The 25,525-nt window shown below is 43.6% G+C and overlaps 1 protein-coding gene across 2 annotated transcripts; it reads left to right on the top strand.

Moving 5' to 3' along the window:
* Window positions 1-1,485: 1,485 nt before the first annotated feature.
* LOC124286187 (monocarboxylate transporter 9-like) lies at window positions 1,486-22,285 on the top strand. 2 transcript variants are annotated; one of them, XM_046722533.1, is made up of 11 exons: window positions 1,486-1,633; window positions 4,147-4,336; window positions 5,802-5,928; window positions 7,400-7,539; window positions 7,883-8,009; window positions 8,627-8,823; window positions 10,995-11,115; window positions 13,122-13,244; window positions 16,790-16,999; window positions 18,343-18,442; window positions 21,814-22,285. In XM_046722533.1, exons 1-11 carry the CDS (start codon window positions 1,516-1,518, stop codon window positions 21,876-21,878), a joined length of 1,518 nt encoding a protein of 505 aa, XP_046578489.1. In that variant the 5' UTR covers window positions 1,486-1,515; the 3' UTR covers window positions 21,879-22,285. The 2 variants fall into 2 exon arrangements, with proteins under 2 accessions (XP_046578489.1, XP_046578488.1); XM_046722532.1 differs by having other exon boundaries at window positions 8,477-8,823.
* The last annotated feature ends 3,240 nt before the right edge of the window (window positions 22,286-25,525 follow it).

Genomic DNA, 25,525 nt, shown 5'->3' with positions numbered 1-25,525 from the left:
AGTGGGTTATTCATGCTTCACTGCGGCATGGTATCTCAGTGGGCTAGCACTATAAAACCAGCTTAAGTCTGGGCTAGTACAAGCAGCCGCACATACACATACACTCGCATGCACGTCGTCATATGAGCGAAATATTCTCAAGTACGACGTAAAACCCAATTTCACCTCACCTCCCCTCACCTCTCTCCTTAAAAACCTAAAACATCAAATTGTAAATATCCGCAACATGTTTCCTTAATGGGCAGATAACTCCATAACGGAATGGCTGATGGAAGGACGTGGTTGAGTGCTGCAGCTGAGGAGGATGAAGATGGTTATTTTCAGAATTTTGTAAGTTGTATGAAACTGATGATCCAAATTTCCGGGTACAAAATCATTGAGATTTTGTATTTTGAAAACGTTTTCATATGTTCTACGGGGGCGGTGGGGTAGACTAGTGGTTAAAGCGTTCGCTTGTCACGCCAATGGGTGAAGCCCATTTCTGGTGTCCCCTGCCGTGATATTGTTGGAATATTGGTAAAAGCGGCGTAAACTCACGCACTCATTTTGGTCAAATCCAGTTTTCAAGCGTACAATTTCTATTCTAATACTAAAGTCACTCACTTACTATACATATTTACATGATGTGTAATGTGGTACACATGTTAAGACACTTGGGAGGCGTGGTTTCTAGCGGTAATTGTTCTAATTTATCATTCAACTCTTAGTGACACTCATCCCGGAATTCCCATGGACTTCCCATATGTTCTAAATTAACTGATCTTACAAACTGTAACATTCAGTAGATTATATCATTGTATCCAATGTGTTAACTATACGTTTTATCAGGAAGGATAACAATATATGGATGCAAGCAAGTGATAGAAGTGCTTGATAATGGTGTTCCTACACCGAAACGTCGCTCTCACTGTAATAAAGAATTTGTTCATCCATAGATTATCCTTCCTTACTGCTCCAACTTCTAAATCCTTCTTAAAGAAGTTACACTTTTCATGTGATTCGATATAGGTTTTATAAACCTTTTTTATCAGTTCGTTATTACCGACCCGTGAATTGATAGAATTGATCTTCAGCAAACCATGCTTGTCGTAAAAGACGACTAACGGGATCGGGTGGTCAGACTCGCTGACCTTGTTGACACATGTCATTGTATCCCATAGATCGATGCTCATGCTGTTGATTACTGGAATGTCTTTTACAGACTTGATTATTTACTGACCGTCGCCATATAGCTGAAATATTGCTGAGTGAAAATTAAAAATTGCCAAATAAATTTATATCTTTTTAGTTTCAGTCAGATAGCCTAAATATCAAACTACATCCAAATAACGGGTGTGTGTTATGATGGCCATAGTGTATGAGACATATTGAGACTGAATGTATGTTTGTGTCAACGGAGGATAATATTGAAAGTCATGGTGCTCGTGACCTTGCACCCCCCTTTAACATTTTCAGACTTTAGTCGTGCGTGACAGAAGAGAGTCATAAGGCATCCCAGTCAATGACACACACTGAATGAACACGATGGCTGACAGTGCCTGTATCAGTATGTCTAGATGGCCTGTGAGAGGGATCCTCTCCGTGCTGGGTGGATTTCTCGTCCATCTGACCCTCAGCACCGTCTATGTTTTCGGTAAGAAATTAACTACATTACTGACTTGCTTCAATCTATTTTGTTCAGTCTTTACGTTTAAACCATGAGGTTCGTAAATTCCAATGGGTATTGCTCCATGCCCGCTAATTTCTTCTGATCATGAGGGGTGGTCTTGTTGTTAAAGCATTCGCTCGTCACGCCGAAGACCTGGGTTCGATTCCCAACATGGCTACAATGTGTGAAGCCCATTTCTGGTGTCATTGTCGCCGTGATATTGCTGGAATATTGCTAAAAGTGGCGTGATACCATACTCCCTCTCTCTTCTGCTTGTGAGCGTCATAGGCGGATCCAAGGGGTGGGGTGGTGCGGGGTGCGCACCCTCCTTTGTCCTGAAAGTTTATTAAATGACCATTAAAACTCGGGTGAAAATGAAGTGTGCACCCTCCTTTTCTCAATAGTGTGCACCCCTTTCTCAAAAGCTGTATCCGCCCCTGAGCGTCTAAACGTTCAGCGCCCTAAAGAAGCAAACAAAGCACATTAAACTGAGGGGCAAAAGAAACGTCCCCGATCATTTTTGTATCATAAAATGATACAAACACGTGCAATTCAATGTTGAAATGTTTGATATAATTTTTGAACATATTATGCAGACTGTCATTACAGAACAATTGAAACAATTTGCTGTAAGTAGAGTTTTTGTGACGTTTTTCACAGGAGGTTCAAATGTCCGGTTTTCGATCATGACAACACATGCACATCAGTACTGACAGAGTGTCTTTGAGTGTCCAACTCCTCAGTAGCGAGTGTGTCCACCTCTTGCAGCGATACATGCTGCCACACGACGTCGTGCAGAGTGCACAAGACGTCTGATCACGTGATGTGGGATGCGACGCCATTCTTCCTGTAGAGCTTGAGCCAAAGCGTTTCTTGTCTGTGGGGGGATGTTGACGTTGCTTAACCTGACGGCCGAGATGATCCCATAGGTGCTCAATAGGTGATAAATCGGGGGATCTTGCTGGCCAAGGAATGACGTTTACGTTGTTGTTGTTCAGGAAGTTCCGGGTAACAACAGCAGTGTGGGGAGTAGCGTTATCCTGCTGAAACAACACGCCTCGATTCTGCTGGAGGAAGGGTAACACGACAGGTCGTAAAACAACATCAATGTATCGACGGGCATTCAGGTTTCCCTCTATCACCAACAAGTCAGTCTTCCTCTCGCCACAAATTTTCCCCCACACCATCACACTACCGCCGCCAAACGTCTCAACTTCCTGAACGCAACAACGTGCTGTGCGTTCGTTCCGACGTCTGTAGACTCGTACCCGACCATCAGCTTTGTTCAACTGGAAGCGGCTCTCGTCACTGAAGAGTACCCGGCGCCAGTTCCGCGGCTGCCACTGCCGAACTCTACGTGCCCAAGCCAATCGACGACGTCGATGTTCACGCGTTAACGTCACGCCCCGGAATGGTCTGTAGGCTCTGATACCGAATCGGCGGAGTCGTCTGGATATGGTCCTTCTACTGACTGGATGGGTAAGGCTGGTTGTTGCTGATGACGTCACAGTCAGGAATCTGTTGCGCAAGTGAAGCACCCGTAAATGGCGGTCTTCCTGAGGGGTGGTTACGGGTGGTCTCCCCTGTCCTAGGCCTGTCTGCAGTCCGACCTGTTGTTCTGAAGCGTGTCATCAGTCTGGTGATGGTTTTCTTGCTGCAACCCATGATTCTTGCAACGTGACTGTGAGAAGCACCCAGCTGCAACATCCCAATAGCTCGTTCTCTGTTCTGCCGTGAGTCGAGGCATGTTCTTTGTGTCCAACGTATTGAAGTGATGAATTCGAACAGTCGAGCATAATTTTTATACTGTACTTTCATACGGGTATGTTTCCACAGAAGCATGCAAAAACGTGAATAAAAGCAATTTTCATGCTTACAAAAACTCCACGTGGATTTCCTTTCTGTGAGACGTGGGGATGCGTTCGGGAGATGTGTTCCTAAATAAATTTCCGTCATAACGAAAACAGAAGAAATGTTTTTTTGCCCCTCACAATTTTACTTTGGGGACGTTTCTTTTGCCCCTCAGTTTAGGCGAAATATTCTCTTGTGCTATTCGGTTTAACTTTCCTTGATGTGTTGTAAACAGGCTGGAATAGACGAATATCCGCCATTTTGATTTTATGACGTCATCACCACTTGTGTGACCTCATTAGGCATAGCCTAGAAGCATGACCTCACAATGACCTTGGAGAACACAGTCCCAAATCCGCCATGTTGGTGACCCAGTTAAACACCTGGCTGGAATATTGCTGAGTGTGGCGTAAAACTAAACTCACTCACTCAATTGGGTCCCATCCGGGATTCGAACCCACACTAAGAAAGTGTAAACCCAGATATAACATATATGTTACATTTGACCACTTTCTAAATGGCATTGTGTATTCATATAATCCTCTTTGACTGCACTGTCATTCATAAAGTTCATGATTATTTTACTGTTGAGAAATACATGAAAAGTTATAATAGAGCCCTTGTTTACAAAATGAGTTTACTCCCAGGAAATATGAACCCATACGTGACGTCATATCTACGAGGGGGGGACGAGAACTCCACAGTGCGGTACACCCAGACAATATGGATATCAATTGCTCAGTCCATATCTATGGCAGGCTCCATGCCTGTCCTGGGGTTGCTGGAACAACGGATCCATCCAAAATACTGTGCCCTGATTGGCTCGTGGATTTTCAGGTAACATGAACTGTCTCTGCTAGAGTGAGTGAGTTTAGTTTTACGCCGCCATTAGCAATATTCCAGCGATATTAGGGCGGGAAATACCAGAAATGGGCTTCATACATTGTACCCATGTGGGGAATAGACCCCGTGTCTTCGGCGTGAAGAGCGAACGCTTTAACCACGAGGCCACCCACTGCCCAATCTCGGCTAGAACTTGCCAACTCAGTTGCTAGATTATCTACGTCACGGTTGCAAATATCACGATGTGCATGACACTGTTTAAAATCTTGGTGAGAAGCAGAAATATACCTCAACATATAGGGAAGCACAACTATTGGAAAGGTGAAGGTGAGGTGAGGTGAAATTGGGTTTAACGTCGTGCTTGAGAATATTTCGCTCATATGACGACGTGCATGCGTGTGTATGTGTATGTGCGGCTGCTTTCACTAGCCCAGACTGAAGCTGGTTTTATAGTGCTAGCCCACTGAGATACCATGCCGCAGTGAAGCATGAATACCCCACTCAGACACATTATACTGACTCGACCAGTCCTTGTTGTACCCCTTAATGCCGAGCGCCAGGCAGGGACCAAAAAGTACCATTTTTTATCTTGTTTTGGTATGAGGCGGTCGGGGATCGAACCCACGACCTTCCGCTCTCCGGGCGGACGCTCTAACCACTACACCACGGAGGCGGCGGAAAGGTGAAGGCATCCATCGTGTCTAAGTCAGTACAGTGGAATCTGTCGATTACGGACTGGCCTTGTGGAGACTCTTTTGTCCGGATTATAAACCAGTCCGGATTAGTCAACGTTTGTCCGTTACCGTTGACACATTAAATAACGTGTCTTTATAGAATGAATTAACCATTGAGAACAGAGAACGGAGATGTTTATTGAAGGACTATTTTAGTCAGCAACGTCCGGATTACAAGGCATTGTTCTCACAGCAAGTTGATTGTTGGGATTGTTATTTTAGTCCGTAATCCGTCCGACTTCTCAGAGAGAAATCCGGATTATGGATAAAAACGGTTTAAAAGAGTCCGGACTTGACAGATTCAACTGTATATACTCCAAAACGGTGTGCGTCTTGTAATAATTAAGGAGAACGCAGTTGTTGACCTTGGGGATACCTCCTACTTGTTAAAATGCATTACCCCAAACCTCATATAGATGTTATCAATGCGTCTAACTGTATGACTACAATGTTGTCCAGTCTAGGCATGGCCTTGACCTACTGGACGCACTTGTTGACCTTGGGGATACCTCCTACTTGTTAAAATGCATTACCCCAAACCTCATATAGATGTTATCAATGCGTCTAACTGTATGACTACAATGTTGTCCAGTCTAGGCATGGCCCTGACCTACTGGACGCAGTTGTTGACCTTGGGGATACCTCCTACTTGTTAAAATGCATTACCCCAAACCTCACATAGATGTCATCAATGCGTCTAACTGTATGATTACAATGTTGTCCAGCCTCGGCATGGCCTTGACCTACTGGACGGTACGTCACTCTCTGGGACTGACGATCCTGACGTATGGCGTTATTCACGGCGCAGGTAAAGGAATGGCCTACCCAGCAGCCGTCAAGTGTGGCCTTGAGGTAGGTGGACTGTCACTAAGGATACCAGTACCGTTATAAAATAGTGAAGTCAGTGTAGTAATTCCAATGTCTTCCTTGACTGACGTTACAACACTGATGAAAGGTGAACAACGAGGAGAGTTCTATGGATATACAACTTCTTTAATATAATATAAGCGACGTTTCGATGTAAATATACAACTTCTTTAATATAATATAAGCGATAACGATGTTAGCTACTACATCGAAACGTCGCTTATATTATATTAAAGAAGTTGTATATCCATAGAACTCTCCTCGTTGTTCATCACACCAACTTCTAAATGCCTGCATGGGTATTCTAGCGCTGATTTATTAGTATTGCACCGGGAGGATTGCCGAGGCGTGGGAGAGACGGCGATCAGAACCGATATGCCTCGAGAAAATAGAAAACATCTTATAATTCATCAACCACAAACATCAAATGCCCGTGCCCTACGTCATCTACACCGACTTCAAAGCTCTCATCAAACAGGTGAACGGGGAACGGGGATGATATCAGTCCCGCTATAACGAGATTTCAGTTGTAACAAAGCACTGTCAGGGTATTCAATACCCTTTAAATTCCGATGATCACTCACTACTTGTGAATTTTAAGGATATATGTACACAAACACGAGTAGAACATCTCTTTTCGGGCAAAAGAATGTTGAATCCAATATAAGAAAAATACAGTCACTACAGCTTGTTATAACCAGCTTCGTACCTTCTTTGACATAGTTATGTATTTACGCTATGACACCACCTGCTTCATATTGATACTTCAGTGTGTTTCTGTTGATACCCATGATCACAAGCCTGCCCCTGTTGATACCCATGACCTCAAGCCTGCCCCTGTTGATACCCATGATCACAAGCCTGCCCCTGTTGATACACATGATCACAAGCCTGCCCCTGTTGATACCCATGATCCTCAAGCCTGCCCCTGTTGATACCCATGATCACAAGCCTGCCCCTGTTGATACAAAGCCTGCCCTGTTGATACAAGCCTGCCCCCCTGTTGATACCCATGACCTCAAGCCTGCCCCTGTTGATACCCATGATCACAAGCCTGCCCCTGTTGATACACATGATCCCAAGCCTGCCCCTGTTGATACCCATGATCACAAGCCTGCCCCTGTTGATACCCATGATCACAAGCCTGCCCCTGTTGATACTAAAAAGCCTGTTGATGTCCCGGTGCAGTGGTTCCCTACACGGAAGGGTCTGGTGGCCGGTCTGATCATATTGATACTCACAATTGTTTCCATGTTTATACTCATGACCTCAAGCCTGCCCCTGTAGATACTAAAAAGCCTGTTGATGTCCCGGTGCAGTGGTTCCCTACACGGAAGGGTTTGGTGGCCGGTCTGATCATATTGATACTCACAATTGTTTCCATGGTGATACCCATGATCACAAGCCTGTTCCTGTTGATACTCACAAACCTGTTCACACTGTTGTTCCGGTGCAGTGGTTCCCTAAAAGGAAGGGTCTGGTAACCGGTCTGATCATTGCGGGAATTGGCGGAGGAACCTTTGTGTTCAATGAGGTTATCACACACTTCATCAACCCCAACAACCTCCTGCCGGAAACCTCACATCGTGGCGACTTGTACGTAGCTCTATCAACTACGACCAACTGTCTAAAACCTATACAGCTACCTCCATGTATGGTGTAATAAAGTATAGTTTTGCCCTGAACTATTATAGTTCAAGCACGAGGAAGTAATGTCCTCGAAATTTCGATTTCTTTTCTCGTTGCGTATATTTCGCATACTTTTCGAGTTTTTAAAATAATCTTAAACTAAGGAATAATTAACTGAAATTACGACAAAATAATCGATGAAGTGAGAAACATTATGAAATGTAGAGTCTTTGGGAGAAACTTCAAATTAATGTGAAAATTTGCTCAACCAGTAACCAGCATGGCTTAGCGACTATTCCGTACATTGCAGATATTTTAGCCAGAGTGTACTACTCGATAAGGTTCCTTACTGCTTCCTTCTACTGGGTGGTGTTGATGCTGGTATACAGCTCTTTGCCGTACTTCTCATCAGCAAGCCAAAACCAGGAGCACCGGAGGTCAGTATTGTATCTAAGATCTTGTTTGTTTACAATATTACAACTGTTTGACAATGTCCCGAAAATAATCGAGTCTGGCCCTCACAAGTCCAAAAAGTCCCAACCATCTGGGTACCGACATGACGTCAACCAAGTCTCCAAGACCCCCCGTAAATAATGGTACCGAAATAGGTTGAAAGGTCCAGCCCCCTGGAATACAACACGTTCATGTAGATTTCAATCTTACACAACAATTATACATTCGTAGTACTCTTCTTTAGAGGATCATTTTATTATATCAATCTTCATTTAATTCTTGTTGTTTTTATAGAAATAGAATTATGTGATACAGTTTGAATATTTGAATTATTTTAAAATTGTGTGTTGTTATCTCTAACTGATATCATTGATGGCCGTGCCACTCAGGAGTGTAAAGTTATTGTCCCATTGCAAGTTCGCCATCAGTGACGTTTTGATCTATCTACCAGAACTCTGCTCTCACAGAAGACATTAACCAGAGCTCTGCTCTCACAGAAGACATTAACCAGAGCTCTGCTCTCACAGAAGACATTAACCAGAGCTCTGCTCTCACAGAAGACGTTCACCAGAGCTCTGCTCTCACAGAAGACGTTCACCAGAACTCCACTCTCACAGAAGACGTTCACCAGAGCTCTGCTCTCGCAGAAGACGTTCACCAGAACTCCACTCTCACAGAAGACATTCACCAGAACTCTCCTCTCATAGAAGACATCCAGATGAACCAGGTTCTGCAAGGCTCAGAAAACAAGGAGAATAATGGAGAAAGTGAAGCGTTAGAAGTCAAACCAAGCTCAAAGTAAGTTTTGACTGGCTGATTGTCGGTGAAAGGTCTTCAGTATTATTTCAGTGAATGAAACATACAACTTTATGGATGACAACTGGTTTATTTGCGTTGAGCGACGTTTCGATGTAGATTCTTACATCGTTATCAAGCTAAAAGTGAGTACAACCAAATGGTGAGGAGCATATATACATGGTATGTTGTGACAAGCAGCAGATTAACATTAACAACAGCATGTAATAGAAATAACAAGTGGTACATAATTGGAAGAGGCAAGTAGGGAACTAAAAACAACAAATAGCACTAGTGATGAAGCCAATAAACAGGGGGAATAGGTAGTAACAACAAATAGACAGGGTGCTATTGATGGTCTATAGTTTGATTAGTTCTTCATAGGCTGATGAGATGTAGTATCCTTGGTCACGGTTGATCAAAGGTTTGTGGCAGCGGATTTCGATGGCTTCCAACAGTTTTCTTTTTGTGAAGTCCTGATTATTGGTTGATAGGACTTTGAATTCGTCAAACTTCATTTGATGGGTAGGGAACTTTTGCTGGTGATCTGACATGGCTGATTTGCTGTCTGCCTTAGCTGTAGAGGTTTGATGTTCTTTTATGCGGGCGTCAACGGGACGGGAGGTTTCACCTATATAAGAATCACCACATTCACAGCTTAGTGGAGGGTGGATTACGGCCATTGGCCTGGAGAATGGTCCTGGTGGTTGGAGAGCCAGAGAAGATGGTGCCGATACCTGGTGGTGCTTGAGAAGTCTGCTGATTTGGTGGGAGGTCTTGCCAATATAAGTAAGGGTAATTCTAATGGGGGCGGCTTCATGCTTTGTCATTTTGGGTTTGTCCTGGAGATGGTCCTCTTGACTAGGATGGTGGCATTTATTATTTCAGTGTACGGAAAGACATGACACTTTAAACAACAATAACAAACACATGGTTTTCTAATACACAATGCTATTATGTGGAGTATCATTATGTTTTGTCGCTTTTATTAAGTAGGTTTTCTAAACATTTGATCGCCATTTTATTTTTGCCGTTTGAGAACAGATTGCAAATACTCCAAAACTGGGCTGAATGCCCAACTTGATGTCTGCCGTTAAACCAGAAGTTGCTTAATGAGTCAGCGACTGGCTAGTTATGTTTTGAAAGTTGAGGACACCAACTTGACAACCATATTATAATGTTTCTACTGTACTTTCAGATTCCATTTCTTGGCATTTCTGCATTCTTTGCAGCTATAGAATCATATCGTACAATATTATCATTTCGTGTAAAGGAAGCTACATTTTGTTGTATATGTGTTCGATGCAGTCAAAAGAAATTTGTGTTTTCATGTAAACTGTCTAGCAATAGAAACTGTGCGCCTGAAAACTGGATTTGACCTAAATGATTACATGATACCTCATCTACGTCACAATCGAATAACCATTAATTTGTCTTTTTTGTTTCATCCATCAGAAGACAGGGATGTATACTTGCTTCGGTAGTGTTTTTGTATCCTCTTTAAAGGCACACTGTCACACATTTTCGACAATATATTGGCCTATATTATACATATTTGGGCATATGCACTCACTTAGACTAAAAGACTTATTATCCCTTACGACTTGCTTGAAATTGATAATTGAACCTTCGAGGCGAACAGCTTCCATACAGAGAACACTTGCCAAATATGGAATGTAAACAATTGCTCCGTACATGGAAAACTGTCGATTGAATGCAACGTTGCATTAATTCATTCGAACTCTTTAATGTAATTTTGTAATCTAAATACCTAATTTCTGTTTGGAATAATTTATATGGTAGCTTCCCTGAGGGATGATAGTGAGAGAAATGCATTGTTTATTTTTAGAGAAGTGAGGCGTGATATAGTGCCTTTAACTATGTTTATTAGTAAGTGTCAAGGTTACATTGAAATGTCCACCTCTGCAACATGAACTTGTACATGTGTACCTCATCCATCATGACATTCAGGGTCGGCAGTAGGGTAGCCTAGTGGTTAAAGCGTTTACTTTTAACGACGAAGACCCGGGTTCGAATCCCCACACGGGTGCAATGTGTGAAGCCATTTGTGACATCACCTCCTATGATTTTTCTGGAATATTGTTATATGCGGCGTAAAACCACAGTGATTTATTCCGCCAATATTATCTGCAACATATATTTTCCATCAGCAGTGATGAAAGGAAGACCGACTTTGCACCCTGGGAAGTTCTTCGAACCAAGATATTTTACCTCATGTGGATAATCTTCCTCTGCGTCGTCCTTGGCATCTTCTTTGTAACCAACTTTTATAAGGTATGAGGGTACAATGTGTGAAGCCCATTTCTGGTGTCCCCCGCCGTGACATTGCTGGTACAGTACTAAAAGCGGCGTAAAACCATACTCACTCACTCACTTTATAAGATATGGGATGGGTTCGTATTACGACTGTAACTGTTTGTGTCTATAAATAATCGAGTCTGGATCAGACCTTCCAGTGATCAACATCCCGAGCATTGATCTATGCAATTAGGAACCGATGACATGTGTCAACCCAGTCAGCGAGCCTGACCACCCTATCCCGTTAGTCGCCTTTTACGACAAGCATGCTGAAGACCAATTTTAACCTGGATCTTCACGGGGACCATATTTTAAGTAATATGGTAATAAGAGCTTTTGGTAATAGAGTTAAACTTCAAATTGTACTTAATAGAGGCACTAAGTTTGGTTCGATATAACCGTAGTTACGTATATGCATTTCGACTAATATACACAGCAAAAGTCTGGGCAAAACAGGTCAGTTCGTTATATGAATGGTAGTTAAAAACGCGCGTGATACTTAATACCGCCATCAGTACTTGACTGGTATTGGTACCTCAATACTACCAATACCTACATCACTAGTATTTCTATACTACACCAATGATACGACCAGTACTAGAAAGCGGTACTTTCATACCACAACCATTACTCGAATGGTACTGGGGTACCTCAATACTGTCAATACCTACACCACTAGTATTTCTATACTACACCAATGATACGACCAGTACTCGAAAGCGGTACTTTCATACCACCACCATTACTCGAATGGTACTGGGGTACCTCAATACTGTCAATACTTACACCACTAGTATTTCTATACTACACCAATACAGCAATGATACCACCAGTACTCGAAAGCGGTACTTTAATACCACCACCATTACTCGAATGGTACTAGAAATCACAGTGTTAAAGTATCTTTGTAAAATATAACTCTTAAAATGGAACGTATAATTTGTACTTTCTTTCCTGCACAAGTACACAAATGTAAATTTAGAAATAGAACTTGAAAGCCACCAAGAGTACATATACAGTAGTATTTAACAACTGGTCACGTTACAGTTCAGTGTCCCCACTATAGTACTCACGGAAATAGAAATAAAATGGTCTAGGCGTTTATTTCGTAGTTTTGAACACAACTAAAGTTTGACTGCTAAATATTCTATTACTATCCTTTTTCCCAACTTCTGTTTATAACACTTTTTGTAATACCATCCGAAATAGATGAGTTTACAGAAGAGCAAATCGTGTCATTTGTCACCCTTTGAAATTTCATCAGAGTCAAAATGTACGTTTCTGATACAAGCTATAGTATGCAATTGAGATGTACTCCGTAGGTTCGCGTACATTATATATTTTATGAAAACCGCTATATACCATTCATCCTTTATTTCTTCTATCCATATTTATAGATATGAAATAATTCATTTAGGGATTTTCTCAGTACATTTATCATTCCTGTACTCTTGTTGAACGTTTACTGTTATAGGAGTTCATTCATAGCTTTGATTGTCAATTACAAAATCGCTATGGCAACGCACGTGCAAATGCATCTTCTTGCTGCAGGGAGTTGTTACCACTCATTGTTGATTATGACGTAAGTTATAACATGTTTCTAAAGTTGTTGATCATAAGAATGTTTTTGTTATTTTTACCTGTAAAATGGTATTTTGGATGATGATTTACCTAGTTGATAAAAACAGTTATTTTAATATTTGTTATAACTATCTGTTTTAATGAAGTGATAAACCAATAAACGCCCCAAACCATTTTATTTCTATTTCTGTCAGTACTTTCGCACATGCATTCTGTTTTGCAACTTTTGTTTTTACCACGAGTACACGTTCTTAGTGATTCCAGTTGTATTTGTATGTTGGCGTCAATATCCTGATATAGCTTCTTGGATCGTTCATCTAACACTTATCAATACTGACAGTTTGAAATATTCGTGACATGTTGGAAATAACATTTTGATCCGAAAACCATATCTGTTTCAGACATTTTCTCAGACGTTCATAAAGGACGACCACTTCCTGTCTCTGGCTGGGTCAATCAGTTCAGTCTTAAATGCTCTGGGTCGACCGTTCTGGGGTGCCGTGGGTGACAGGCTTGGATATAGGGTATGTGCAGAAGTATCTGTACGGGTGTTTTAGAGAGTGTGAAGAGGTTTTAAGGATTCAATTAGATGCCTCAGTCTTGGAGTGTGGGTTCGAATCCTAGATGAGACCCAAATAGTACTAGAATCTGTCCTTAAAGTGTAACCTTTTCAGTAATCATTGCAAATGACTAAATCCGCACTGCATTTTCATGATATACGCTCATACCATCTTATAATCTTTGATTTTTATATGGCGATTCTTTCGTTATTATCTGTGTCTGTGCAATGATGACTGGTGACTGAAGAATATTTTGTTCAAGTTGGTGGCTATTCAAACAATTCTCAATGCCCACGAAAGTATGGCAATGAAACAGAGTCGGAAAGTCTAGAGAGTCCGGGTCCGAATGTCTAGTCAGGTCGTCGAATGTCCAGATTGTCCGAGTCCGAATGTCTAGAGAGTCGAATGTCTAGGTCGTGTCTAGAGCGTCAAGGTCCGAATGTCTAGAGTGTCCGAGTCGAATGTCTAGAGCGTCCCCGTGTCGAATGTCTAGAGAGTCCGAGTCGAATGTCTAGAGTGTCCGTGTCCAGAATGTCTAGAGCGTCCGTGTCCGAATGGCTTCCAGGGTCCGAATGTCTAGAGTCCAGAGTCGAATGTCCAGATTGTCCAAGTCCGAATGTCTTGTCCAGAGTCCGAATGTCTAGGAGAGTCCGAGTCCGAATGTCTAGAGTGTCCATGTCCGAATGTCTAGAGTGTCCGTCCGAGTCCGTGTCTAGAGTGTCCGGGGTCCTAATGTCTAGGCGTCCGGGTCGAATGTCTAGAGTGTCCGAGGTCGAATGTCTAGAGTGTCCGAGTCCGAATGTCTAGAGAGTCCGAGTCAGATGATGTCTAGAGTGTCCGTGTCCAAATGTCAAGAGCGTCCGTGTCCGAATGTCTAGGCTTCAAGGGTCGAGATGTCTAGAGAGTCCGAGTCCGAATGTCTAGATTGTCCGAGTCGAATGTCTAGAGTCCAAGTCCGAATGTCTAGAGTGTTCGAGTCCGAATGTCTAAAGTGTCCGAGTCCGAATGTCTAGAGTGTCCGAGTCCGAATGTCTGGAGCGTCAGAGTCCGAATTTCTTGAGTGTCAGGGTCCTAATGACCAGAGCGTCCGAGTCGAATGTCTAAAGTCGTCAGAGTCCGAATGTCTAGAGTCCGAGTCCTAATGTCTAGAGTCCGAGTCCGAATGTCTAGAGTGTCCGAGTCCGAATGTCTAGAGTGTCCGAGTCCGAATGTCTAGAGAGTCCGAGTCCGAATGTCTAGAGAGTCCGAGTCCGAATGTCTAGAGTGTCCGAGTCCGAATGTCTAGAGTCCGAGTCCGAATGTCTAGAGTGTCAGGGTCCTAATGTCTAGAGTGTCCGAGTCCGATTGTCCAGATTGTCCGAGTCCGAATGTCTAGAGAGTCCGAGTCCGAATGTCTAGAGTGTCAAGGTCCGAATGTCTAGAGGGTCCGAGTCCGAATGTCCAGATTGTCCGAGTCCTAATGTCTAGAGAGTCCGAGTCCGAATGTCTAGAGTGTCCGTGTCCGAATGTCTAGAGCGTCCGTGTCCGAATGTCTAGAGCGTCAAGGTCCGAATGTCTAGAGCGTCTGAGTCCGAATGTCTAGAGCGTCAAGGTCCGAATGTCTAGAGCGTCAAGGTCCGAATGTCTAGGGCGTCCGAGTCCGAATGTCTAGAGAGTCCGAGTCCGAATGTCTGGAGCGTCAGAGTCCGAATTTCTTGAGTGTCAGGGTCCTAATGACCAGAGCGTCAGAGTCCGAATGTCTAAAGAGTCGTCAGAGTCCGAATGTATATAGAGTCCGAGTCCTAATGTCTAGGGTGTCAGAGTCCGAATGTCTAGAGCGTCCGAGTCCGAATGTCTAAAGAGTCCGAGTCCGAATGTCTAGAGCGTCCTAGTCCGAATGTCTAAAGAGTCCGAGTCCGAATGTCTAGAGCGTCCGAGTCCGAATGTCTAAAGAGTCCGAGTCCGAATGTCTAGAGTCGTCCGAGTCTGAATGTCTAAAGAGTCCGAGTCCGAATGTCTAGAGCGTCAGAGTCCGAATGTCTAAAGCGTCCGAGTCCGACTGTCTAAAGAGTCCGAGTCCGAATGTCTACAGAGTCCGAGTCCGAATGTCTAGAGTGTCCGAGTCCGAATGTCTAAAGAGTCCGAGTCCGAATGTCTAGAGCGTCCGTGTCCGAATTGCTTCAGTGCCCGAGTCGGAATGTCTAGAGTGTCCGAGTCCGAATGTCTAGAGAGTCCGAGTCCGAATGTCTAGAGTGTCCGTGTCCTAATGTCTAGAGCGTCCGAGTCCTAATGTCTAGGGTGTCAGGGTTCTAATGTCTAGAGAGTCCGGACCCGAATGTCTAGAGTGTCCGTGTCCGAATGTCTAGAGCGTCCGAGTCCTAATGTCTAGGGTGTCAGGGTCCTAATGTCTAGAGAGTCCGGACCCGAATGTCTAGAGCGTCCGTGTCCGAATGTCTAGAGCGTCCGAGTCCGATGTCTAGAGCGTCGTCCGTGTCCGAATGTCTAGAGGGTCCGAGTCCTAATGTCTAGAGCGTCCGTGTCCTAATGTCTAGAGGGTCCGAGTCCTAATGTCTAGAGAGTCCGTGTCCGAATGTCTAGAGCGTCCGTGTCCGAATGTCTAGAGCGTCAAGGTCCGAATGTCTAGAGGGTCCGAGTCCTAATGTCTAGAGGGTCCGAGTCCTAATGTCTAGAGGGTCCGAGTCCTAATGTCTGGAGGGTCCGAGTCCTAATGTCTAGAGCGTCCGTGTCCGAATGTCTAGAGCGTCCGTGTCCTAATGTCTAGAGGGTCCGAGTCCTAATGTCTAGAGGGTCCGAGTCCTAATGTCTAGAGAGTCCGTGTCCGAATGTCTAGAGAGTCCGTGTCCGAATGTCTAGAGCGTCAGGGTCCTAATGTCTAGTGCGTCCGAGTCCTCATGTCTAGAGCGTCCGAGTCCTAATGTCTAGAGCGTCCGAGTCCTCATGTCTAGAGGGTCCGAGTCCTAATGTCTAGAGCGTCCGTGTCCGAATGTCTAGAGCGTCCGTGTCCTAATGTCTAGAGTCCTAATGTCTAGAGGGTCCGAGTCCTAATGTCTAGAGAGTCCGTGTCCGAATGTCTAGAGAGTCCGTGTCCGAATGTCTAGAGCGTCAGGGTCCTAATGTTCTAGCGTCCGAGTCCTCATGTCTAGAGCGTCCGAGTCCTCATGTCTAGAGCGTCCGAGTCCTCATGTCTGGAGCGTATGGCTGCCGTTACAGGTGAATAGATGAAGATGCTCGATAAAGGTGGAGATGAAGAAACAAGATATACCTACATGGTCCTGCGTGGAATACGTTTTGACATAGTTTAAAACAGGAACCAATTGAACTGGCTCTTAGCTTGCTCTTCTTCTGATTTGGCTTCTGGGTTTTATGAAACAGCCATCCCAAACTTTTAATCAGTGGGATGTGTACTAAATGTTTCTCTTGAGCTGGTATTCCTGTGCTATTGCTTTGCGATGAAAAGCATACTGAAGAATTGAAAACACCTGTAATGACGTCATGTGTCACCCAAATAGGAAACCCTCGTCATAGTCTGCATCATACTGGGAAGTGCATCGGCGACCTTCACCTTGTGCGAGTATGGCGGCAAGGTGATGCTGATCATCTGGATGTGTCTGATCTATGGGACGTTCTCCGGCTTCTTCTGCATCATGCCTTCCCTCAACGTCTCCATATTTGGACACAAGTACTACAGCTCAAACTACGGCCTGTTAATGTCGGCTATGGTAAGTACGTTCAATCAGTTGGACATATACTGCGGACAAAGGAAACGCTACTTCACCTCACGGTAAATTCATCCGTGAAGATCCGGGTCAGAACTGATCTTCAGTAACCAATGCTTGTCGTAAGAGGCGACTAACGGGATCGGATGGTCAGGCGCACTGACTTGGTTGACACATGTCATCGTATCAATGTTCATGCTGTTGATCACTTGATTGTCTGGTCCAGACTCGATTATTTACAGACCGATGTCATATAGCTGGAATATTTCTGAATGCGGCATAAAACTAAACTCACTCACGGTAAATTCAATACCGTTCTTTCGATCAAAGTCAAGTTCCATTTCCTTTTTCAAGCATGTGACATGTGACAGGATATGTGTCTGCCGGTCTTATAGCACAATGTGTGAAGCCCATTTCCGGTGTCCCCGCCGTAATATTGTTCGAATATTGCTCACTTAATTTGCTGACTGTGATCATATTATCTTCAATGCCAAATGTCATGAAGAGAAAGAGGAAGTATCATATGTTATCGTTCTCTGATATTGAGGCTCGAACCACTCACCTTCCGCTCACCGGGCAGACACTGTCCACTAGGCCACGTAGGTGGTCAATCAAACCATGGAGTTTTATAGGAATTGAAGCAATTTTGCAGCTAATAAAGTGAATGATCTTCATGCTAACTCAGGCGAAGAGACAGCCCCGTCTGTGTTGTCTTACACTGCATGTCGGCCGAAACAGTGGGCAAAATCACGGCGGAGGACACCAGAAATGGGCTTCACACATTGTACCCATGTGGGGAATCGAACCTTGGATTTGTAATTTTTTAAAATCTTTTTATTCATCCCTTGGCACATACATGTACAAACAGTGAATATGAATATACTACACATTAATATATTGGGAATAGTTGTACATATTCAAATAGCAATGATTCTAATGTGTGTCAAGTATGTGCACTAAAGCATCCATTTTCTGTAGAAGCTGGAAACTGTTGAAGGTCTGGCATTTACATGTACAGACAGTGAATATGGTACACATTAATATCTTGGTAATATTTGTACATATTCAAATTGGAATAATAATGAGGTGAGTCATCTATGTGCTCTAAAGGCTTTGGATTTGTATTTTGGAAAAGGAATTGTACAGATTGTGGTGATTCTGTGTTCCGAGACAAGGCTTCGGCTTGGTCAGGTTTGATCAAACAAGGAGTATCTGTTCTAAACGAACGCATGATCCATAGTGCCACTTCGGCGCTCATCGTTCTTCCATCATCCCAATTTACAACCATTCTGTTTGACAGCAGTATTACATACTTTCATGCTATTTAATTCTTCTTGCTATAACAGATCGTCATTCAAATTGTCGGAGGTCTGCTGACATCCCAGCTGAAGGACACCATCGGGTGGAAAGGCATCCTGTACATAGGAGCAGGAGGGGTGATATTAAGTAAGTAAATAACCCACAGCTCACTCATAGTAATAATAAAGGAGAGACTGGGTGAATGTTGTTAAAAGCTAAACGCAACAACACTTCAGGTTGAGCTTGACAGTAAGCACATGTACACCGCTTCTAGCAATATTCCAGCTATATCGCGGTCGGGGACACCAGAAATGGACTTCACACATTGAATCGAACCCGGGCCTTCGGAAAGAAGACCGAACGCTTTAACCACCTGGCTACCCCACCGCCCCTCGGGTGACCATGACATCAGCAGGATGGCATTACTTGAATGGTCTTCAGTACCCATGCTTGTCGTTAGAGGCGACAAAGGGGTCGGGAGGCCAGGCTCGCTGACTTGGTTGACACATGTAATCGTATCCCAATTGCGTAGATCTATCTTAGGGGTGGGTATTGCAGAGAATTTTCATATTGCAATATATTGCAAAGATTATTTTTTTTAACAAAAACTACTTATAATCGAGTTAATGCTTGATTATAAAGCAAAAACACAACAAAATCACTATGATTGATTAACATTTTATAAAAACTTTTAATCATGACAAAATGAAAATGTAAGTAACATTTGGCACTAATGAAACAGGGAAAAGAACAATTCAAAAAACGGAAATATCCGAAGATTTCCGAGTGTTACGAAGTTTTCCGAATGCATGTCAAAATACCGGTTTTCGATCAGCGTATCGCAATACGTATCGTTTTCATGTCTGAACCGGTAAATACCGGTAAACCGGCTATATTGCGCAACCCTAATCTATGTTCATGATGTTGATCACTGGAGCGCGGCGCTAACCAACAAACCAACCAGCCAACTCAGCTAAACTTGTTAGGTTGTGGTTTTGAATTGAACACAGTCAGTGAAGACACTGAAGTAACTGGTGTGACTGGTTGCTGAAGTAATGAACATTCCTGGTACCTGATTCACGGACAACAGGATGCAACACGGGACAGACGACAGGGTACAACACGAGACAGACGACACGGTACAACACCAGACAGACGACAGGTTATAACACCAGACAGACAACACGGGACAGACGACAGGGTACAACACGGGACAGACGAAAGGGTACACCACGAGACAGACGACAGGGTACAACACGAGACAGACGACAGGGTACAACACCAGACAGACGACAGGGTACAACACCAGACAGACGACAGGGTACAACACCAGACAGACAGGGTACAGACGACGACAGGGTACAACACGAGACAGACGACAGGGTACAACACCAGACAGACGACAGGGTACAACACACGACAGGGTACAACACGAGACAGACGACAGGGTACAACACCAGACAGACGACAGGGTACAACACGAGACAGACGACAGGGTACAACACCAGACAGACGACAGGGTACAACACCAGACAGACGACAGGGTACAACACCAGACAGACAACAGGGTACAACACGAGACAGACGACAGGGGTACAACACCAGACAGACAACAGGGTACAACACCAGACAGACAGACGAGACAGACGACAGGGTACAACACGAGACAGACGACAGGGTACAACACGAGACAGACGACAGGGTACAACACCAGACAGACGACAGGGTACAACACGAGACAGACGACAGGGTACAACACCAGACAGACGACAGGGTACAACACGAGACAGACGAAAGGGTACAACACGAGACAGACGACAGGGTACAACACGAGACAGACGACAGGGTACAACACGAGACAGACGAACAGGGTACAACACCACAGACAACAGGGTACAACACCAGACAGACGACAGGGTACAACACCAGACAGACGACAGGGTACAACACCAGACAGACGACAGGGTACAACACCAGACAGACGACAGGGTACAACACGAGACAGACGACAGGGTACAACACCAGACAGACGACAGGGTACAACACGAGACAGACGACAGGGTACAACACGAGACAGACGACAGGGTACAGAGACAGGGTACAACACCAGACAGACGACAGGGTACAACACCAGACAGACGACAGGGTACAACACCAGACAGACGACAGGGTACAACACCAGACAGACGACAGGGTACAACACCAGACAGACGAAAGGGTACAACACCAGACAGACGACAGGGTACAACACCAGACAGACGACAGGGTACAACACCAGACAGACGACAGGGTACAACACCAGACAGACGACAGGGTACAACACCAGACAGACGACAGGGTACAACACCAGACAGACGACAGGGTACAACACGAGACAGACGACAGGGTACAACACCAGACAGACGACAGGTACAACAGACAGACCAGACAGACACACCACACAGACAGACGACAGGGTACAACACCAGACAGACGACAGGGTACAACACCAGACAGACGACAACACCCAGACAGACGACAGGGTACAACACCAGACAGACAGGGTACAACACGAGACAGACGACAGGGTACAACACCAGACAGACGACAGGGTACAACACGAGACAGACGACAGGGTACAACACCAGACAGACGACAGGGTACAACACGAGACAGACGACAGGGTACAACACCAGACAGACGACAGGGTACAACACGAGACAGACGACAGGGTACAACACCAGGGTACAACACACGACAGACAGACGACAGGGTACAACACCAGACAGACAACAGGGTACAACACGACAGACAACAGGGTACAACACCAGACGACAGACACCAGACAGACAGGGTAGACGACAGGGTACAACACCAGACAGACGACAGTGTACAACACCAGACAGACCAGACAGATGACAGGGTACAACACCAGACAGACCAGACAGACGACAGGGTACAACACCAGACAGACCAGACAGACGACAGGGTACAACACCAGACAGACGACAGGTGGTATTTGTGAAGTGAGGAACATTTCACCTGGGTAACTGACTAGAACTCACATACAAACAGAATACAACGGACGACGGGACATATCAGACGGACTATAGGTTACTGCTACTTCCTACAAAACTCATAATACATATGTAATATATGGGCGGTGGGGTAGCCTAGTGGTTAAAGCGTTCACTGGTAACGCTGAAGACCCGGGTTCGATTCCCCACATGGGTACAATGTGTGAAGCCCATTTCTTGTGTCCCCCGCCGTGATATTGCTGGAATATTGCTGAAACTAAACTCACTCACCCTACATGTAGGTCGTTGGTATATCTCGTAATCTCACACGGTACGATATTATATGCGTGGGAAGAATCGGCACTTCAATCGTTGGCTCGGTAAAAAGACTTGGTTCTGTCTCTAGATTCTTGATGCTGTCACTGGAGGTTACACACCCTCGTCAGACAGCTGCATCATGTATGCACAGTTTGATTCAAACATTTTATTGGTTATAATACATAAGTAATAATCTTATTCCAGGTATGTTTCTGTCGGCTGGGATGATGATTCATCACCGTCGACAACGGAAGAAGCACCGGATGTGACCAAAACTACTTCCGGTTGAAAATAGTTAATCAGATGTACGTCTGTTCATGCCGTGACGTCACCATTCAGCTGCCCGATTGTACAAACACGTACATACACGTGACAACTGTCTCAATTGGACTCACGTATGATGTTTTCGGAACCGATTCTGAAAGAATTAACAAACATCGAAAAGGTTTCTTTATTACTCGCCTGTTGAATATATCACTGTTTAATAAATCCACAACATTGTGTAATAACATCGCGTGCTGCCGGAACTATTTGCACTGGGTCACATGACCAAAGTAACGTGATCAAAACAAAATGTCGGCTGTCATTCACAACACATCGCGAATGAAGTCGCGATATTCAACTGTTCTTTGCTACCGTTGCGTTTAACAGCATTTGTATAAAACAATATTATGTTGGTTGAAGTCATGTGGTCCCTTTTTCATACCCCCTGGTGTATTTTTAAATAGGCTAATGTTGACAATCATTTATGAAATGTATTCATACACGTGACCCTCTGTTATGCCAGCGTAATGCACTCGTTCTGTAAGTTGAATTCTGAGATATTATTTGCTAATGTTGGATGAGTAATAAATAAAAATACTAAACGATGTCTTTCGTTTCATAAATATACGGTATTACACGGGACATCGTTTAGTATTCTCTATACACGCAACGGTTCTCTTATGGCAAGGGCAGGTAACTCTAACCAAATACAAAACCCACGAGTGGGTTCATGGCAATATGTAATTTAATGTTGTCAGAGACCATATTATATGGTCTCTGCTGTTATGCCAATAAAAGCTTCAACCACAATCTCAGAAGTACAGTGCTTCAAGTTGGGACCAAGCTTCAACGGCCAGCTCACCGCCTATGTGGTTAGAGCGTCCGCCCGGAGAGCGGAAGGTCGCGGGTTCGATCCCCGGACGCGTCATACCAAAAGACGTTAAAATATGGTACTTGTTGGTCCCTGCCTGGTGCTCGGTATTAATGGGTACAATAAGGACTGGTCGGCTAGGAGTCAGTATAATGTGTCTGAGTGGGGTATTCATTAGTGGTGTAACGATTCATCGATAGTATCGATGTTTACATCGTCAACTACGCGATACGAGTGCATCGATACAAAACACATTTAGGCAATATATCAGGATATTTATATCGCGAGGGTCCATGATACATCGATGTATCGTCACAACAAACCGAAACATGAGTCTTATTAACCTATTCAGACAATGACCTACTTTTCAGCAGATCCGAATTTTCTCGTGTGATAGTGAAAATACACATCACAAACAGCTATGGTTACACTGAATTCCAAGTCCTTGTTTCATCAGAAAATGGCATTTACAAATGAATTTTAATTTTAAACTTTAATAACATCGTATTTCTATATTTTATGGCGAGGTGTAGGCAGCATGACCTCAACTAAGACGTCACAGACTGCCCCAGTTTGAGGAGGTCGTAAAATGATTCACAATGCATCTGGCTCACTGGTTACACCTGTTGTGTGTTTTGTGCGCTTATTCAGTGTAGTTCTGAACGCACAATGTGATTGATACAATATCAAGTCCGTACCAAACCGCCAAACCTTTCTAGCGGCAGAGCCTCGTTTTGAGATTTCCACTATTTCCAGGTTTCTGTTTGTCAGTGTTCGCAGTACGAGTTGAGTTGAGTTGAGTTGGGCTATACGTCACATCGGCACTATTCCAGCCATATAGTGACGAGAACAAGTCTGCATTAATAAACATTGTAAGTACAGAGTCAAAATGAGTTTTATATCAAAAACATATATTCATTACATTGTCATTTAAAATCAGAAAAAGTCATAGCACTAAATTTAAAGGCAGGCAATTTGTTAGTCACATTACACAGTTACAATTTATGATACAGATCAACTTCCCTCAGGTAGTTCACTATCAGATGAGCGCTCACGCGGGAGAACAGATCTTTTTGCATCAGGTCTGTTGCAGACGACGTGGTGAAAACCTCATCGCAGACGACAGGTCCATACATCCGTCAAGCAGAATATGCTTGATGGTGAAATCCTCATCTCAAGAGACACAATTCATACAGTTTATTTCTTCCTACTTGAGTGTCCCACCTTTTTCGCATGAGGTCCCGAGTATAGCTTTTGATAGTTGGTTTGAAATCACTGTATAGGATCAGCAGTGGAGATAAGGGCTTGTCAAGAGCTGCTTTTGCTGCAGCATCGGCTTTTGTGTTACCTGCTATGCCGACGTGATCCTGCAACCAGCAGAGCACGATGTCACATTGGCCAGTAGAGAGGTTCGTTGTAAAGTTCTAAAATGTCCAGAATGATTGGGTGACTTGAAGTGACCTTTTGAAGTGCTTGAAGGCAAGATAATGAATCTGTGAAAACGATGAAGTTTTTGGAATGATTCTGCTGTTTAATATAGGTCAAAGCTGAAAAGATAGCTTTGGCCTCGGCAGTGAAAATGGAACTATTGTCGGGAATCCTAGAGGAGACAGTCTTGGATCCAATGACTGTAGCACTGGCAACTTGGCCCTCATCCTTGGATCCGTCTGTGAAAATGGATCTATGGGTGTCATACTTGGAACGTAACTGGTTGTATTCCTGCTGGAACACCAAAGGATTTGTTTCGGACTTTTTGAGTTTAGTGAGGGTAAGATCGACCTGCCAGGGTGGTGAAGACAGGAGTCGGTAAGGTGCTATGATATTGAGATCAATGAATTCTGATTCCAAGTGGTGGAACCAGGCTTGGCAGTTTAGGAAACAGGTTTTACTAGAGAGGGTTGAAAACACAATTGTATGCTGGATTGGACTGATTTGAACGTAATTTAGTGATATATTGCAGTGAAAGTTTAATGCGGCGTTGTTCAAGGGCAGGTTCGTTAGCCTCTGCACGACATGTTTGCAAGGATTATAAGGAGCGTAGTGTTGCAATATACAAGTGCTTAGATGTATCAAATAATACTGATTAATATTTATGTATCCAGTTAAATGAATTGGTCTCAAAATTCTGGACTGCTTATTGTACTCAGTTGCGCAATAGGACGGATCCCGGTCAACAAGAAACGAGACTGTTGTGTATTCAATGCTTTGACTTGAGACGATATATCCCGATACAACTTAAATACTACTTAAAGTTGTAAGGAGTATTGCATTAGGAATAAGAAAGGAGTCTCTTTGAAATTCTTCTGAATTTTAAAAACAAATTGAACTTTAAAGGAATTTGTTTGTGTCTGTTATCTTTGTTACATGAACAAAGGAGTTGGTGTATAAGTCACAGAGTGTGAACATTTTACAAAGTCTGTGAACTGAGAATAATTGTCTTCAAGTAATTGAAATATGCAGATATGTTTGAGTTGTTTGACAAATAACACTATTTATTTACAACTATGAACGATGTCTTAGCGTTGTTAAGAAAGAGAACAAAGAGAAGATAAAATTTATAAAGCAGACTTAAGTGATTCTGAATGCTGATATAAATTACATTGAGTTGTTTGTGAAAGCATTGGTGTAGAAACACAACTTACCAAGTGAAGCTTCACTTTCAGATTTATATATATTAGATCAAGGTTATACTGAATATGTTTGACTTTCTTAAGCATTAACTGCTGAAACTTTATTAGATGAACAGCTTTTTAAGTGTGTGTGAATGTAACACAAGTTCTG

This window comes from Haliotis rubra, unplaced genomic scaffold, assembly GCF_003918875.1.
Source record: "Haliotis rubra isolate DU_JTF1 unplaced genomic scaffold, ASM391887v1 Scf378, whole genome shotgun sequence".
Taxonomy (NCBI): domain Eukaryota; kingdom Metazoa; phylum Mollusca; class Gastropoda; order Lepetellida; family Haliotidae; genus Haliotis; species Haliotis rubra.
This window is presented reverse-complemented; position numbering and strand designations above follow the sequence as displayed.